General features: G+C 39.9%; 3 protein-coding genes across 5 annotated transcripts in view; 2 read left to right on the top strand and 1 right to left on the bottom strand.

Moving 5' to 3' along the window:
* Window positions 1–14: 14 nt before the first annotated feature.
* Ttc26 (tetratricopeptide repeat domain 26) lies at window positions 15–3823 on the top strand. The gene is made up of 6 exons (XM_069058693.1): window positions 15–316; window positions 367–510; window positions 562–1092; window positions 1139–1465; window positions 1515–1683; window positions 2417–3823. The coding sequence occupies exons 1-6, from the start codon at window positions 314–316 to the stop codon at window positions 2908–2910; spliced, it is 1668 nt and encodes a 555-aa protein (XP_068914794.1). The 5' UTR covers window positions 15–313; the 3' UTR covers window positions 2911–3823.
* LOC138138696 (suppressor of cytokine signaling 2-like) lies at window positions 3206–10023 on the bottom strand. 2 transcript variants are annotated; one of them, XM_069058700.1, is made up of 2 exons: window positions 9882–10023; window positions 3206–4870 (listed from the first exon to the last, which is right to left on the bottom strand). In XM_069058700.1, the coding sequence occupies exon 2, from the start codon at window positions 4838–4840 to the stop codon at window positions 4076–4078; it is 765 nt and encodes a 254-aa protein (XP_068914801.1). In that variant the 5' UTR covers window positions 4841–4870; window positions 9882–10023; the 3' UTR covers window positions 3206–4075. The 2 variants fall into 2 exon arrangements, with proteins under 2 accessions (XP_068914801.1, XP_068914802.1); XM_069058701.1 differs by lacking the exon at window positions 9882–10023 and adding an exon at window positions 6519–7860.
* A 183-nt stretch (window positions 10024–10206) lies between these two features.
* The window catches only part of LOC138138686 (death-associated protein kinase 1-like), a 45503-nt gene continuing 37858 nt past the window's right edge, over window positions 10207–17851 (top strand). For both annotated transcript variants that reach the window (XM_069058690.1, XM_069058691.1), the window contains exon 1: window positions 10207–10344. The gene's annotated coding sequence lies outside the window, so the exon portion shown is untranslated. The remainder of the gene's footprint in view (window positions 10345–17851) is intronic.

The following is a 17851-nucleotide window of genomic DNA, read 5'->3' as shown; positions in this document are numbered from 1 at the left end:
CTGAAAAGATGTAAAAAGGGATTTTAAGTTGCAATATAATTATAATATGTTAGTTTTTATATCATAAGTACAAGAAAAAAACTCTACATAAATTTTATTTTTATGAGGTGTTACGAGCGGCAGTTCCAAAAAATATATTTAATAAGAGAAGAATAGAGTTAGAATGTCAGACAATTCTTTCGAATATTTTTGTTTCAAGTTTTATTCCATTATAAAAAATGCAATATAAATTTTACGATTTTATTAGTGATTGGTTGCCATGACTACTAGATTACAAACACACGACCATTGGAACTGACTAACCCATTTAGCAATGGTAATTTAACAATTTCATGTTTTGTGTTCTCTAAAAACGAATTTTTTTAGATTTTAAGCAGAGTCAAACCGGCAATAAGTGCAGCAAATGAATCAGCTGCTTCCAATCGTGACAGTACCGTTAACAAAAATGTTCCAAAATTCGAAGATTACTTGAAGAAAAGAGACTACACTGGAGCCATGACTTTGCTAGAGGTGAGAAATTCACCTCTACACATTCTCAAACTAAGTCAAAAGAATTTGTAGTTTATGCAACTGCAAGAACAAGACACAAACATCGATCTGTGGATGGGCTACTGTGCATTTCACCAAGGCAACTACAAGAAAGCTTTGACCATCTACGAGAACTTGCTAAAGTCGAAGCCCGACTCGGATAACGTCGCCGTCAATTTGGCTTGTTGCTACTTCTACCTGGGAATGTATGACGAATCTAAAGAAATTCTACAGAAGGCTCCCACCAGCGGCTTAAAAACCAGACTCAACTTCCACCTGTCGCACAAACTACGAGACGAGGCCGCTCTGATGGAGCACCACGAACAACTGCAAGACGTGCTCGAGGACCAGTTGAGCTTGGCAGCGATCCACTACTTGAGGGCCCACTACCAGGAAGCCATCGACATTTACAAGCGCCTGCTCCTCCAAAACCGCATCAACCTGGCTCTGAACGTATACGTCGCCCTCTGCTACTACAAACTCGACTACTACGACGTCTCCCAAGAAGTCCTCACCCTCTATTTGAACCAGTACCCGGACTCGGTCATCGCGACCAACTTGAAGGTGCGTAAATCGAGAAACAAAGAACGAGAGAATGATCGCTTTTCAGGCGTGCAACCATTTTCGACTGTACAAAGGCTCAGTCGCCGAGAACGAGTTGAGGTCCATCGTCGAACAAAGCGCCAACGTGGGCTTCGGGTACGATCTGGTCAAACACAATCTGGTCGTCTTCAGAGACGGCGAAGGGGCCATGCAAGTGTTTCCCTCTTTGGTCGACGTAATCCCAGAAGCTAGACTCAATCTGGTCATACACTATTTGAGAAACGACGACATCAAAGAGGCGTACGATTTGCTGCAAGAACTGCAACCGGCGGTGCCCCAAGAGTACATCTTAAAAGGAGTTGTGAACGCAGCGTTGGGACAAGAACTGAACTCTGTAGTATCTTAGCGATTTCTAGTGTTACGTTGTAACGACCAAATTCTAGCCCGATCACATCAAGACCGCAGAAGAGTGTTTTCAACTGGTTGGTAGTTCTGCCAGCGAATGTGACACCATCGACGGGCGCCAGTGCATGGCGGCTTTCTTCTTTCTAGCTGGACAGTTCGAAGAAGTTCTCGTCTACTTGTCTTCAATAAAGAGTTTCTTGCATTCAGGTGGGTCCCCTAAGCTCCGTTTTAGTTTGGTGGTGAACATCGAGTTCGAGACATTTCTCTAAAAGATTTAATTTAAAAATAACATCAAAAATATGTTGGCATATGCAACCAGTCATACAAGGTTGTTATGCAACCAGTAATACGAGATTTGAGGGTTTTTTAAAATTTAATTAAATAAATTGTTACGTTTACTTTGTTAGTTTTATGAGGTTATTTTGCCACAAAATTAATTATGTTTATAGATTTGTTGTTTTTTAAATAAATGATGCGTCGAGAATTTCCATAATGAAAAAATGGCATTAACGCTCACTCGGTGCTTTAAAGTAAAAAAAAATGTTATAAAAACTGCGCTTATGTAAGTTGGTGATCGTCATAAAAAGGAATTTTGTTTTTTTAGTGTTTCTGCCATTGATGTAAGTCAGGATATTAAATAATCTTTTAATCACATCACAATTAACCACTTTACGGCAATTAAGGCTGAATCCTCCTTTCCCCTTATCCGTTGCAAAACGACATGCAGCAAAAGATTAATTATGCATAGAAATGATAATTGCAGTTTTTGTATGATAATTAGTTTTGTGAAAAATGAAAATTCGCAGACAACAAACCCATGTTACAATACATAATTACATTTAAAAACTAATCCGCTTAATTGCCACATCTGGGATTACTCATCGAACGAGTTCGCCCTCCCCTCTCTCACACCGCCCCGCTAATCAAATCACTTTCGCAGATGACACTTTCAACTTCAATTTCGCCCAAGCGAAGACAGCTTGCAACCAGTTCAAAGAAGCCGAAGAGACGTTCCTCCTCGTGCAAGACCCCAAGATCAAAGAGAGCCACATCTACATCTCGAACTTGGCCCGCTGTTTCATCATGAACGGCAAACCGGACTCAGCCTGGGAGCTCTACCTGAAGATGGAGAGCAGCGCCGAGAGCTTCAACCTGCTGCTGTTGATCGCCAACGACTGCTACAAGATGGGGCAGTTCTGGTACGCCGCCAAAGCGTTCGACATGCTGGACAGGCTCGACCCGAACCCGGAGTTCTGGGAGGGGAAGCGCGGAGCCATCGCCGGAGTTTTCCAAGGGGTGGTGGCGCAGAAGTTTCCGGTGGACATGCTGGGCGACGTGCTGCAGCTGCTGAGGAGCAGCACGTCCACGCAGGCCGATCAGATTGCCAAAGTGATCAGGCAGTGGGTGAAGGAGAAGAGGGTGGCGGTGCAGTGAAAATAAAAAAAGATGTTATTTATTAAATTTGCTTTAACTCGCTCACCATTTTTCTCTTCCGAGAATCGAAGCTTTGTTTAATTTGGTGTAACGCGTATCTCTAGATACTCGAGCGTTTCAAGTACATCTTATCTGTTTGGTGGACTCCTGAGTATGTATTTTCTTTTACAATCACTCAGGTCGACAACGAATTCCGGAAAAGAGGGGCTCTCAGAGACAAAACAAAATAATAAATACTCCAGCGTTGCCACCACACCAATGAATCTGAAAGGAATTGGGAAAGAAAAGGCGCAAGTTTAATAATAAATAATTTAATAATTTCCTAGAGAAATAAATACATTCTTTTCATTAACTACAACAGTCACACAACACTCGACTCACTCGTTTCTCCTCTCATGTTTACAACAAAATATATAAATACATTCAGATTACGACGTTATCATCCTGCTTGTTAATCTCAAACTTGCATGTTTAAAAAAATTAAACAATCATTGTTTTGTTCTGTGAAATGCGAAACAATCGGACTAGTTTTGCTATTCTAATAAAAAGGATGATCGCGCCAGAGCCGGACTCGATCGGGTGTCCAGCAGATTATTGTTGCGAGTGTCAGGCCCCGGCGCACATTTTTAGTACATTTATACTAAGTAAAATATTGTCCATTACAAACTTAAATTATAATACAAACTGATGAACTCGGATATCGGTCAAGTACACCAAAATATCCAACGATCGACTCTTAAGTAGGATAACTAGTGTGTTTATAGTCGGCCGTGTAGAGATTTTGACAGACTGTAGTATTCTTACAAGCTAGAGGAAATAAATAGGCCTACATCTATACGTTGTAATACGGTGCGACGAAGACATCGTCTGGGACAACGTTTCGTCACGCTACATAAAGATTTGCGTTTTTTTTTTAAATCGGTACCGGACCGAGTGCTTTTAAATTTTTTTATAAAAATATATCGTCAACAAAAATTGGGGTCAACGATGATCGTTTACTTAGCCAATATGGCTTACGCATTTCCGAAAGAGTTGTTTTGATTAACAAACAGAACCTGGTAATAATTTGTTATCCTATCTATCTAAGCGCTGGCGTATTTAGAATACTTCAATGGTGTTCCCTGATCGTCGGTATGTAAAGGTACCGACCAGTCTTTGGTGCCACTTAGAGGGAGTACGGGTACTCCACCAAGTATGCCGTGAGTGAGGTTGGCAGCTCCAACTTGAGGGCCCTCGTCCTGGGGGTGGCGCCGAGCACCTTGTTGATGGCGAGCCTGGCGAGGTGCTTGAGAGTGGCGGGCCTGGCCTCCTTCCTGAGGGGCTGGTCGAGATAGATGGCGGAGAGACATTTGCCCTTGGGATCGACCCAGACCTGGGTGTCTTTCCGCCGCCAGACGTAGTGCTCGATCAGCTCGACGACGCCTGGGAAGAGCGGCATCGAGGCCTGGAGGTGGGGCTGCGCGTCCAGCCTGAAGTAGCCGTTGATGTAGAAAAGTCTGACCGATTTGGGGCCGCGGTCGGTCTGCACACTCAACGAGAATAGGAATCGCGGGTCGGACGAGTTACGCACTAGGAAGGTTCCCACTTTAGTGTCCTTCAACAATTCGTCGCTTTTGTCGAACGTGAGGCCTTCGTAGTACCAGCCGCACAGCTTCAGCGCCTTGAGAGTTTCGGTGAGGCGCTCCATGTCGGTCTCGGGGTGGCTCTCGGGGACGGGCTGCGGGGCGGCGAACGCCGGCGGCAGCACGAAGGTGAGGGGCGCGCTGGGCGACACCTGGGGGGGCGAACACGGCGCCGCGGCCGTCACCACACCCCCCGACAGTATGTGCACCGATCTCCGGATTGAACAGCATGTCGGCACCGGAGGGCAGCACTGGAATTGGTGCTTGCAGTTGGGGCATACGGTGCTACAGCCTAACATTGCAGGCATATGCCATGCCCGGAACAATCGGTCTTCTTTCTGCAACAAGAACGGGGATTAGATAACAGCCAACCAACAAACGACGAGATTAGTTTACGTTGCTCAACATTTTTTTTTTTTCGAAACGCGTACCTATCTCGATTTCCACGAAATTATCTCTCAGCTTGATAATTAGACTCGTTCGCGACACAGCACTTCCAGGAAAATCGCAGCGAAGGTAAAATTGTTTATTATAATTGAGGCGGAGGCGGAGTTTGGGTAATTTCAATGATGAGAAAGTTTTAATTACGGATGTTTAAAGGTCGCACTGACAGCTTTACGACCTGTCACGTAAAGACCGCAAGGGGGCTCCGACAATCAGCGCCCCACCGGACTACCACATCAAAACCAAATGTCAAATGTCGCTCACAAGGTCACACACATTTTGACTGTTTAGTCAAGCCAAGGACGAATTTTTTAACTCACAACTAATGTAATTCACTTTAGATAAGAACTTTCGAAATCCTGTTCATTTTTTAATTCCCGCAAATCTTCTGACGCATACTGCTCAACTTAATTCCGAAAAATAAAATCGTTTAATTCAGTATAAATTGTAACACTTTCAGGTTGGCAGCAAACCACGAATTGACAGGGAATTGACATTGACACTTGAACATGTCTTAACGTCATAAACTGTATCGATTCCGGAATGCACAAGACGCTAAAATACGACAACCAGAGTCCACGAGAATCAAATTCCCAAGAGCTCAAACTAGTTAATGTCTCCGTCTCGAGAAAAACCCATTTTTTGCCGGAATTAAGAATGGACGTAAGTCGAGGTGTAAAAAAAAAAATAATCGGTCATCCCAATACGGATTTAATTGAATCAATAATTGTCCAGAATTAGCACCACCACATTTTCTGTTCAAAGTATTAATAGGTGTGTGTAAAAACTTGTTTTCCTCTAAGTTCCGGGAAAAGCATTTTTTAACAGTCACGTTCGTAAGATTTCCACTGAAACAATTTTTCGGATAACTGGAGGTATCTGAAAAATTCAAAATGGGTGGGTGACAGCCAAAACAAAATGGCGTGATTCTTAACACATTAATTTTGAAAGCTTCAAAACCCGTTCACTCAATATTTAATTTGAGGATTAGACCTTCCGCACTAATTTATTTTGCAGTGTTTCTAATCGAATATCTCGGTTTTGCAAAACCCAAAAGGATGAGTTGATTTCTTTCAGGTAAGAGATCATTCAGACCGCCAAATTTCACCGAGTCAATTACATCATCCGTATATTTAAACGTTGCATCGAAAAATTTGAAACTTATTCAAATACATTCACACTTGTAGATGGTTTTCCCATCTGTCGTTCTCTCAACTCATTTGACTGTGCCGAGAAATTCGTAAATGAATTTGACAAATCGCACTCGACAATTTCACTAAACCTGTACGTTTCTTCGTTTTTTACCGGTCAAGTCCATCGAGTAAAGTGCCGGAATGCGCCCCGTTATCGCCAAGATTATGACTAATCGTGAACATTTCTCATGAATGATTTTGTTATCGACGTGAGGATTAGTTATTTGGAGTGCTGTTTCAATAAAACAAACAACGACACAACGAATTAGTGACTATCTGAGGAGCGCAACCAACGAATCGATCAACCTCGAGCGCCATTTCCTTCATCAGACCTCGATTCTGTCTTCACCTTGTGCCATTTTCCGACAAAGACGCTTTGTGGAAAGATCCCGGTGCAAATTCGGTCGACAAACACTCCGACTCTCGGCAAACAACCTCAACTCGACTCTCCAAATCTTCACCTGTTGATACCCCCGAAGCCCCGTGGCTCGTCTAGCATTCGGGCCATTTCCTGCCCGAATTGGGCGCCCGAGCCGGGCCCGATTCTCCGTACCGGGACCTGCAGGTGTGCACCGATTCTTCCCAGCTGCGGGTGCGACAGAGAAACACCTAGAGATGCCTGCACGGTTCCTGGAAGTCTGATCGGACTCCGTTCGCGGAATAATGCAACAAAGCTGCTGGCCAGAAACTTTGTTGCTTCGCTCTCGAGGCTCCGGCAACCGGTGGAAGGTCATCATCATCATCCACTCGCGAGGCTCCAATTTCGCAGAAGGCCCCGCGCATGGGTGTGCGAGAAAGTGTCCGTTTCGGCCGGAGCTCGCGAGTGGGTGTGTAGAAAGCGACGAGCCAGGTTATCTATCGAAAGGAAACAGGTTTATTCCGAGAATGATTAAGTCGAACGAGGATAATTATGTTCCTTTGAAGTCATTTTTACGTGGAGCGATTGCAAGGCTGCGATAATTAACTCCGTTAATTGGAAAAGAGTGCAGAAAGGCTCCGATCGCGATCGGATTTGTTTGCGGTTTCATTTTTGTTATTTAACGGCAACCTTGGTGGGACAATCAAAATCGTCGAGGCCGCTATTTTGATAAACAACGAACAAATATTTGTCGGCTCGACTGGACGCCGCCGCCTTCTTCCATCAATGGAAAAATGCTAATTTTCCGTTCATCTTCTATGCAAATTCCCCTCGAGTTACGTGTGCCGGAGCAGAGACAACGGGACCGACGCAACCTTCGAGACTTCTCTCCGTTCCATTCTAAAAATCAATAGTACGAATCTCCTGTTCGATATACTTTCAACGTTCCACTCTAGTGACGCCGCTCTTCGTGCAGATGTCTCATTGTTACTAAAATAACAGGAGCAACACACTTTATCAAAGGCCAAATCGAACATCTAACGGTCCCCACTGGACAAGTGTTAACTCCTCGAGATAAATTACAAGAAGGACACATCAAACAACCCAGCGCCGTTCTAAATTCCCATTTGTTTGGACTTCCTGTCGACGATCAAGCTCGACAGAATTTTTTACCAAAGCTTCGACCGCGACTGGTAATTAGGACTGGCAATTGTCGAAAAATTTATCGGTTCATTGACCAACGAATCTTCTTCGAACGCTCATTTCGTTTTTTAATTGGTCGTGTCGCTTCAGTTGTCGACGGCTTTTTCTCCCTGCACGACTTTTATCTGTACAAATCGATGTTTACCAATAATTTCGTTTCGTTTCGCAAATCATATTTACACAAATCGGAATGTAATGAAGTGGTGTTAACAAGTTCCTACACACAAAAAATAAACATTCTTCTGTATGGCAAGTGTTTATGGTTAGATAATGACTGAAAGGCTGTGGTGAATCAGGAAGTTTTCCTTTAAATTCTTACGTTACACAAGATAACAATAAATCACTTAACACGCGCGATAGGGCTGCATATGCAAGACAATGCCGACATTAAAATAGAAGTCGACGTAGATCTATTTTCCGGAATCCGAGAATTTCGCTCGTAATAGACCAACAACAAATGGGCAACGGTCTATTTTAAATGTGTATTCAACTCTGACATTTCGCGAACACGTAACATCCAATCAGTTAGGGATTACCTCTTTTAATCGATAACCACAATTGTAAATATCGTTATTCCCTCATTTGACTCTCCTGGAAACGATCATTACAACAACGGATTTTGTCAAATCGATTTTGCTCTCTCATTTACGAACGATCAAGTTTATATTGGCAAAGACAGCCAAAATGTGATACTTTTCCAAGTGTAAACAAGTCGATCGCGTTCCAAGAAATCGATTTTCTTCAAACCTACATTTTGTCTTTGGTGCTTCGCGGTCTGGTTTGTTTGTGTTTTTTCAGTTGGCGGCTTGTTCCGCGAAGTCTAAACAAACGTCAAATCGGCACGCCTGACGTCGAATTCCACGACTGTCTAGCCCAGAAAACTGCGATTTTTCCGCCGGAATGGTACAATTTCCACGAAACGATTTCTTGTGTGGAGTCATGTCCATCTGGTGTTTTCAGAATTTTGGGTTGGCGTCCTGTGCGTCAACCGGTCGGATTGAAAACTGTATGAAATCATGGGGCGAATTCGGACTCTTCTGTCGTACCGACAACGGTGTTGTGTTTCTGGCATTTGTAAAACAGAAAAAGTGGAAACGAGAGTCCGTTGAAGTGCGACCGCTCCTTATTAGTTTGCGGCGGTCCGAATATCGTAAACAAACGGAATTATGTCAGAGGAATGGTCGTTAATTCGTTAAATGTGGGCACGATTTACCGTACGCGAAGAGTAATAAAGGAGCAATTAGCCTGAGCCGGAAGGAAAAGGCCGTTGAACCGAGTCGTTGCTAATTCGAAAATACAACACGGCAAGATGGTGAATGCATAATTTTCGGTCATTAATCGATAATCCAGTGTGCAGGTACGTGACGCTCGCGGAAAGAACACCATCATTGTTTGGATTTTAGGAGGCTGCAACCGGGAGCGGCGGTTGATGTCCGAGCGTCGGCATGAATGGGAAGAGGAATTTTTTCGATCCGGGGCCCGTTATGGAAATAACGCACAACAAAACATAATTAGCATTCATCCAGCACCGGCACGCCATGCATAATTCATGAAGCAATGAAATAGATTTGTTGGTTTTTATGTAACGAACGCTTAATCGTTCGGGAAATTGTCCACCCTTGGCGGAGCGCGCCGCGCCACCGGATAAACAAACAAACAAACGAACAACGACACCGACCGTCACCTGCTTCTTTCCAGTCACATACTTCCCCGGAACGTATAAATAATTCAGATCGACCGGTGGAACTACGTGGAAATTCAAATTTAGCCGATTTTCCCGAAAACGTTTCCGCGTCTGTTTACGGACGGGAATAGCCGCACGCGATCGGGTGGGCGGCGGCGGCGGCGCTTCCAGCGCGACTTTTCTTTCCAGTTTAGGTCGTCCCGGACGGATCATTCATCGGTTTGTTTTGAATTAAATATAGAAACGATGCAGATAAGAAAGACGACGAAGCGCCTACCGGGAATCTGAACAGATAATGATTTCCCATTAAGAAAGTCAGTTTCAGGGTCATTTACATTGTGGCGTAACATGTGCTCTGGTGTCGTTTCGAATTCTGTCATTGTCCCGATCTGAGAATTCCACGGATCTAGAGGCGTGTCCGAAAACAAAAGAGAAGACGACAACACAACGAAAGCTCGAACAATTACCTATCTAATCCTGGAGGATACATCCGAAGGGGCACATCGCTGGATAATCCTGTCCGGTCCTATCCTGTTTACCACCGATCAGCACTAGTCCTATCGTCGGCACTGTACACACCGGAACACATCTTTTTCGTCTCACGGCGGTAATTGTTCTCATCTAGGCCAACTCGACACTGTTTTTTAGGTTATGTTTATCGATCGCGGGGGCTTTCAACTTGTCGCGCTGAGTGCCGCTTGCCGAATGCGAGATGCTCCGCGAGCGAAGCGCCGACGACCAACTCCGACCGGGGCACCGTCGGCGGTGACGTTTGGAGGGAGACGGCTGCGGAGCGGCGTGAGCGCGAGCGAGACACCAACGGTCCGGCCTTCTGGGAATGATAAAACGTGTTTTCACTTCACGCTAAGCAGGCCACGTGGAGGGGAGGCTCTGGCTGGAGTATTTCAGGGAATCCTCGCTTCGTGGAAGGTACGTATGTGTGTGTATATTTAGCCGCGGGTTAGACCCACAACTCTCGTAAGCAGCGGTTCTCAAACGGCGGCGACGGCTGCGACGTGGCAACGCCGCGGCGGGATCACGTGGGGCGGGACGAGCCAATCGGAATTAGGCTAACGTGATCACCGCTCAAAGTTTCTTTTCAAATTCTTCGTTTTCTTTGTCTGGAAGGATGCCAGAGGACAACATGTTTTGTAAAAAGTAGGGAAGATCCATCGACACAAATTGATGTTAAATTAAAACTTCTTGATTTTTTGCTACATGTCTGCTGTGTTGACCACAAAACGGTTTAATATTAATTTAATGAATGGGTAGAATTTTCGAAATTATTGCATTTCGATCGTTGACAGTTGAAAACGCGTTTAGAAAGTCCAGTAAATATTAACGAGAGGAAGAAAGCTTATCGTCTGCATTTTTCCTCAATAAAAATGCGCCACACCGTGACGCATTTAAAATTAAATCGCAGTTACGCAGTCGTTTGATCTGAGTAAATACCCGATTGATGATTTTTCTTTTTCGTTTTATAATAATAATTTCGGCGAATAATTTTCATGAAGGTGTGAGTAATTGGAATGGCACGATATAATTGGTGGTGGAAGGGGAGGGCTAGAGAGGCTAAGCCTCCCCCCCAAACCGTACCTTGCCTCTCCCAAAAATTTAGGGCCTTTAACATTTTTTTCATTATGTAGTGAAATTCATTCAACGAACAAATTTCCCAAAACAATTTTACTTTAAAATTTAATTGATCAACTTAACTGATTTTATTTCTGCAAACTACGAGATCTTCGAAACTTCCCCTATTATCACCTCTTCATTCGAGTAAAAGATGGAGCCGTAGCCGCCGCCGCCAATGGACACGAAGAAGCAGTGCTGACTGTACTTTTTTATCAAAAGTACGTCAGATCCTGACGGTACAAATTGAATGGATTCGTATTTGTTTTTTTCCTTATTTAATTAAAATTAATGATTACACTTTTAATTTTAATTAACAACAAAAACCTATCGATACGTCACTCGCCACCAGTTTTAAGTAGGTTCTGAAATCGCAATAAAAACAATTATCGTCAGTCGTTAAATTGTTTACCACAAACTGCTTAATATTTTCATAATTTTTTGTTTGTTTTTTTGCACCACGTTTTTACCATTCTTTACTGTACTTACACTTAATACCTGGTGATTTTAAATGAATGTGACTTTTTTTCATAGGTTGGTAATATTATTGTTGGTTATTCTGTTTTTTAATGTGATAGTTGACATAAACATATAGGCGTCCTCGCCTATTTGACACACTTTATTAATACATAAAATGTCAAAATGACGTACGTACGCCAATGTGTTGATTAAGGTATCAGGTTTGCCAAAATAATTTATGAAAAATGTTCCCAACTTTAGAAAAAAAGTCACAATCATTTAAAATCACCCGGTAGCATCGTTTAATGGAAATTTTTTGTCGTAACAAAATTATTTTGACAATTTTGACTTTTCCTTTGACGGAAATTAAAATTATTTTTACACACTTAATAAATTTACTTTTTTACGAATATTAAAATAATAAATCTGGCAATGCGGTGGCAAGAAAATGTCGAACAGACACAGACAGAAAGAAAAATTACATCCCTTGCATTACTAAAACAGTTAGTCCAACATGAAGAGAAAAAATCATAGCCAACTCGGTTCCAACAAGATCGTGAATGCTAATACGATCTCCACTTCTAAATCTTTGATTTTTAACATGTTCAACTTTCTGAAATGATAATAAAAGCAATCGTCAGTTGTTGTTAAATTGTTTTTAGCGTTTGGTAAATAAATACCTAACGCAAATTGAAAAAAATCCCAAACTGTCAAATTGAAATTGTCAATAAAACATTTATTTTGAGTGTACTTCTTTATAAAATTTTCTCTCCAGAATGTACTTATGTCAAATTTAGTAATAAAATAAATTTAGGTTATGTTTTGACTTTTATTGACTATTCTCTCTTAGGGGAAGTTTCTTCGAGAAATTTTTGAGGAATAATCAGTCACTGTTTCATTATTCTTCAATCACAGCAACATCAGCAATATATTCTCTCACCCAGTTGTTGAATCGAATTGTGTTAAACCATCTCCTTTTCTGCGGCGTTAGGTACCTCACAATGTAGTCAATGCACTATTAATCAAAATGCAGCAACTGATTGTAAAAAAAAGAAAAGATTTAGCACCAGTTTGTAATTTCTCCCAGTTTTTATAATTTTCTTTGTTCCACGTAATAATTTGTCACGGCTCTCTTCTCTCACATTAATAAAATCACACTAAACGCTGTTCAAAAATCAAAAAACCATTGTGGTGCAAATGACTTATCTGTCATTGCAACTGATAAGTAATAGGAAATGTCATGAAAAATGTGTGTTATTTGCACCACAATGGTTTTTTGATTTTTGAACAGCGTTTACTTGGTTTTAAAAAGTTTAACTTTCCGTTTTATCAAAACATGATTAAATTTGCAGTTCATTTGATAATACATATAATATCGCGCGTTCAAATGAAATCCTGGGCTGAGTAGGCGTTGGAAAAATTAAACCGTCTAGAACAGTGTAAAGTTTGAATTTCCCGCCGTTTGACACGAATGACATTTGTTTATGTTTAATCGCAACATAATTAAACATGTTTGTTTTCAGCAAAGGGTGCCCTTAGATATTTGCTTCGAGAATAGGAATCGTTACGTTATTCTATTTTTGATGTAAAACATTGAAAGAAAGAAAAAAAAGAAAACATTTTTGGCTCTAAATTTTAGGTTAGCTGTCAAGATGCTCCAATTAATCTACGCTTTAAAAAAGTACAACAATTGACGGTTTCCAACGCCTTCCCAGCCCAGGATTTCATTTGAACACTCGATATATAATTTGAAAATCATGGATAGATACCAACCGGGTAATATGAAAATATAACTAGTGAATAACCAACATGAGGTCTACAATTTTATTTTTGACAGTCCAGATATTTTTTGAATTTTGAAAATACGCTTTTAACACTGATACGCAAAAAGTTTGGTTATAGTAATTAACGTTATAAGTCCGGGAACTCATAGTTTACAGTACGAGTTAGACGTTTAAGGACGAGGCGACGAAGGAGCCGAGTCTTGAAACTCGAAACGAGTACTGTAAAAAGAGTTCACGGACGAATATCGTTATGTATTTTATTTCATCCTGCCTCAAATTTCGTTTGAAAGAAACATTGAAATTAATTTCAAAATATTCAACAAAAGCTCCAAATCTAGTCACATTTTAGGAACATGATTAGCAACGGCTGTTTGGCAGTTGTTTATTTTGTTGAAATAATTTTGTGCGTCAAAATGACTTCTAAAGCAAATCCTCCAGAAATTGTAAGAAAATCTGCAGAAGCCTGTGCTGAATTAATACCTAGCAAGTCTGGTGAAAGGTACCAAAAACAATTCAGCCATTTTTGTAAATGGAAATCAGAAAATAATGTGAAGAAAATTACGCAAGAGGTTATGCTGACTGGCCTATTTTTTAGATTTGGTTTAAATGGTTGTATTATTTTATTTGTGAACTACCGTTTTTAGTCTGAGAAAGTAAGTGCATCTTCTTTGTGGCCGAAATAGTAAAATTGTTAATTTGTATTTAGATGTAGTTTTGAATAAAACATTTCTTAAAACTGAATCATTGTTATTGCGATTGTTACTTTTGTGTTTCCAGTAGCAACACTTAACCGGCGTCCGGCCGTTTTTTGCGTTTTCCCGGATTCAAACTGATGACGTAAAGGATTGAAATTTGACACAGGATGAAATAAAAATGTTTTTAATTTCAGAGGAACTTACAATCCATTCTTGTCGATTTTGGATTTTCAACACCAAATATAGTCTTTTTTTTAATTGTTTCAGAAAATTCCATATCCCATTGTCACTAAAATGACTCAATTCATGTTACTTAAACATCAGCTGAAAGGTTCTCAAAGTTCCAAATTGTTCTCTGAACTCTGAACTGATAATCGCTGAACAGACGGATGATGCGTTTCACAAACAAATAGTTATAGTTATCTTCATTTCCCACAAAACCAAGAGTTCTTTGAAGATTTGAAGGTCATCGCAGTCGCTTTGTTCCGCAAAAACTACCTCCTTCCTTTCGTACATCCGCAAGAGAGCCTAAAATTCTTGGAGAATCACCGTGTATATATATTTTAATTGTCTTTATCAGAAAACTAAAATGCGCACACCGGTACTTGGAAAATGCGAGCGATAGGAAAAAGTGGTTTCCACTGGACGGCTTTCGGTAATTTGTATTAATTAAAATTCCAAAATGACTAACTAACAATGAATAACTAACAATTTTTTTTATTGACAACTGAGGTATCAACGTTTCGAAAAATTTCAAACAAACATATTTTTACCGTTGTTGTTCAAGTACCTTTCCGTATCTTTCTTTGTGTGACTACTGTAAATATTTTTTTATTTGTTTATTCAATTCAATTATGTTCTTGGGACAATTGAAAAAGACCTCGACCAGTTTTCCTCTAGGACAATTCCGACGAATTATTTGCGTCGAACGCTTCCCAGAATCGCATTATTTTTTCGCCGGGATTACATTCCACGGGCGAATCTAACCCGCACGTTTCTATTTTTGAAAATCTTGAAACTTTTTGAAACCCCTTTACGAAAGCAGCGATAAGACTGTTTGATGTCTTATATCATTTCATGTTTTGTAACAACTCCAAATACAGAAATAATCTGGATTCGCGTGAATTCTATCCATTTCCATTTCGGACGTCTATTAATAGACACGTTTTGAGAATTTTCTTGTGACACAATCCAAAATAAACATCGAAAATGTCGATAATATCACTTGGCATGACAGATCGAAGTTTCTTCGAATCGCACACACCAGTAACCTGCAATAGAGAAATGGAAAAGTAGATGTAGGCTCGAGGAGTTTTAGCCGAAGTGCTGACTTCTTCAGTCCTGCGTCCTGTCCGTACTGTTTTTGTGAAGCTGTAAAGCGATGGAGAAGAATGAGGAAGTCAAGTTTTATGTTATCTCCGCCAAGATATTTATCGATTATAAGTAAATCCCCTGCAAATTTTCGAGAAATATGATTTTTCCAAACATATAACAATCGCTTGGCAGTAAAAATGCGTTCGTTTATCTTTTCGCATTACCAATTGGAGTAATAGAGAGATAGTAGCTTGTAATTTACCAGGAAATCAACTTATCTACTACGGCGAGATAAGAGCGAAACAATTAATAATTAAACTTGTGGGTTTTTTATCGTCATTAGCCAGAACGGAGAGATTCTCAAAAAAGAAATCTAATCTAAATACCTGATGCTGTGGGTAAATATTGAACAAGCAATCTGGTTGGAATCTGCAAATTCAGCTTAACTGTTGTATTTACTGACCGAAACGGAGGTAAAAAAGCACAGAGCGATTGAGAAACGACCAAAGACAAAGACTATTAAAACGCGAGTCGTTTGTTTAAAGTTATTTACCATTTCATAACCCATAACTTTCGCCGGAATGAACGCAGTTGCTGCAATAATAACAATAATCGTGCGTGTTGGAAAATATTTCGAAAATTGTGCTTTAATAGTGGAGTAGAAACGTTTCAGTTGCCAAGATGGCGGCGTTAGAAGTGTCAAGTTGGTGATCACACCTACTCGATCCGAAAAAATTAATTGTCAGCGTGACAGCAATCGAAACATCAACTTGACAGCACATGTCAAATTTATATTTTGCCGTTATACAGAATGATGATAAATCACAACTACAGATCATTCTACCGAATTAGTAATTAACATGACGGATTTTGTTCAGTGTATCGATTTTATCTAGAATTCTAATTATAATTGTTAGCAATATGTTCGTTTAAAATCTCACTCGCTCACTTGGTTATGTGAATTTTTTAGTATATAAAATGATTCCTCGAAAATTATGTTTGCGTGATGCATAAATATGTGAAAGATGTTCTAAACGCTTATTTTTAGACGTCGGGTATATTTACGCTGCCGGAACTTTTTGATTTTTGATTGTTTTTTAGGAGACTTCACTTTTTCGCAAAAGACAAACACGCAACTCGCGAAGACATTTTCCAGTTGAAAAAACTTAAGGAAAACTCGATGCGAAATTGAAACGAATGAATAGAACGGTTTTCCCAAGAAATTTTCGATTTTTTACAACAACACCAAATACAAAATAGTGTCGACTTATAAGTAAATTCAAAAAACTCCTGGACTGTCAAAATTAAATTTTAAATAAAATGCTTGTTTTGACTGTACTTGGGTATAAAAATGTTTCATTAGAGTGTACCCACGTCAAAATCTAGTTACAAAATATATTTAGGTTATGTTTTCCTTTTTAAATGAACTAAAAATGTTTTGAACACTTGAAACGAAATGCAGCAACTAAAAGAACTGGAGCAATTTAATCAAGTTTATAAAAAACACAAAGAAAACAGACAAACTGAAAACAGGTAAAAACTAAACGATAACCAAAATTGAAAATCGCTTCCCATACCTGCCTGCCGCGAAGGATATATTGGGTGGAACATCTCTAATACCCACATAGTTAACCAATCCGCTTTAATTAAGTTTTCATTTTCACAATGCAAAATGCTGTTTCTCCACAGTTGGGTTAAAATCAGAAACGTTTTTTTGTTGAAGGTATGGCTTTATAATACCTATAATAATTTGTTATGGCCCTCTTCTCTCGCGCCACCATAGTTCTTTTTGAATTTTCTATTTTGACCTTTTTACAAAATATACTTAAATAATTTTGCAATTTATTTGACAACGTCAATTTAAACAAATGATTAGTTTGAAAAATCAAAAAAGCAAAGATACCGACCAGACAATATGAAAATAACTAGTGATTTAACCAACCTAACAACTCCAATTTTGATTTTGACAGGCCAGATGTTTTTTTAATTATAATCTTTCTGTTCGGATATTTCACAAAAGATTTCAACTCTATTGAAATTGTCTTTCTTTCTGTTGTCCTGTTTGGTGCAAACTTAAGAACTTGTCAAGATCGATGTGGATAGACAAAGTATAGTCCAATTTTTACCCTTTTGCGTTGACGTCATTGTCTAGTAACTTTACGTATGTTTGAGCTAGGATCAGAAACAAATTTGAATTGATCATAAATAACTATAAAGGTGTCAAATTTGTTGACAATTGCTTTGAAAGGTTATGTTTGTAATCAATGTAATAAGTGAAAGAAATTAAAAATTATCAAATTGACAGGAGCATAAAATAACCTCAAAGTGACCATCAATAAATAAACGTGCCTATTTTTTGTTTTTTTCTGTTTCTGTCGTTTCAGTAAAGAGAAAGCGAGGAAAGAAATCGTGACGTCACCTCAAAAGGGTAAAAATTGGACTATACTTTGTCCTTGTTTTAATCAGAATTTTTGAATCAACTGTCCGCAGAAATCAGAAAATAATTCAAAATTAGAATTGTTCCAGTCGTGAGTCACAAAAATTGTTCACTGGTGA

The sequence above is a fragment of the Tenebrio molitor genome, chromosome 9, assembly GCF_963966145.1.
Source record: "Tenebrio molitor chromosome 9, icTenMoli1.1, whole genome shotgun sequence".
In the NCBI taxonomy this organism is placed as follows: Eukaryota; Metazoa; Arthropoda; class Insecta; order Coleoptera; family Tenebrionidae; genus Tenebrio; species Tenebrio molitor.
The sequence above is the reverse complement of the archived record's forward strand: the minus strand, read 5'-3'. Positions and strand labels throughout refer to the sequence as shown.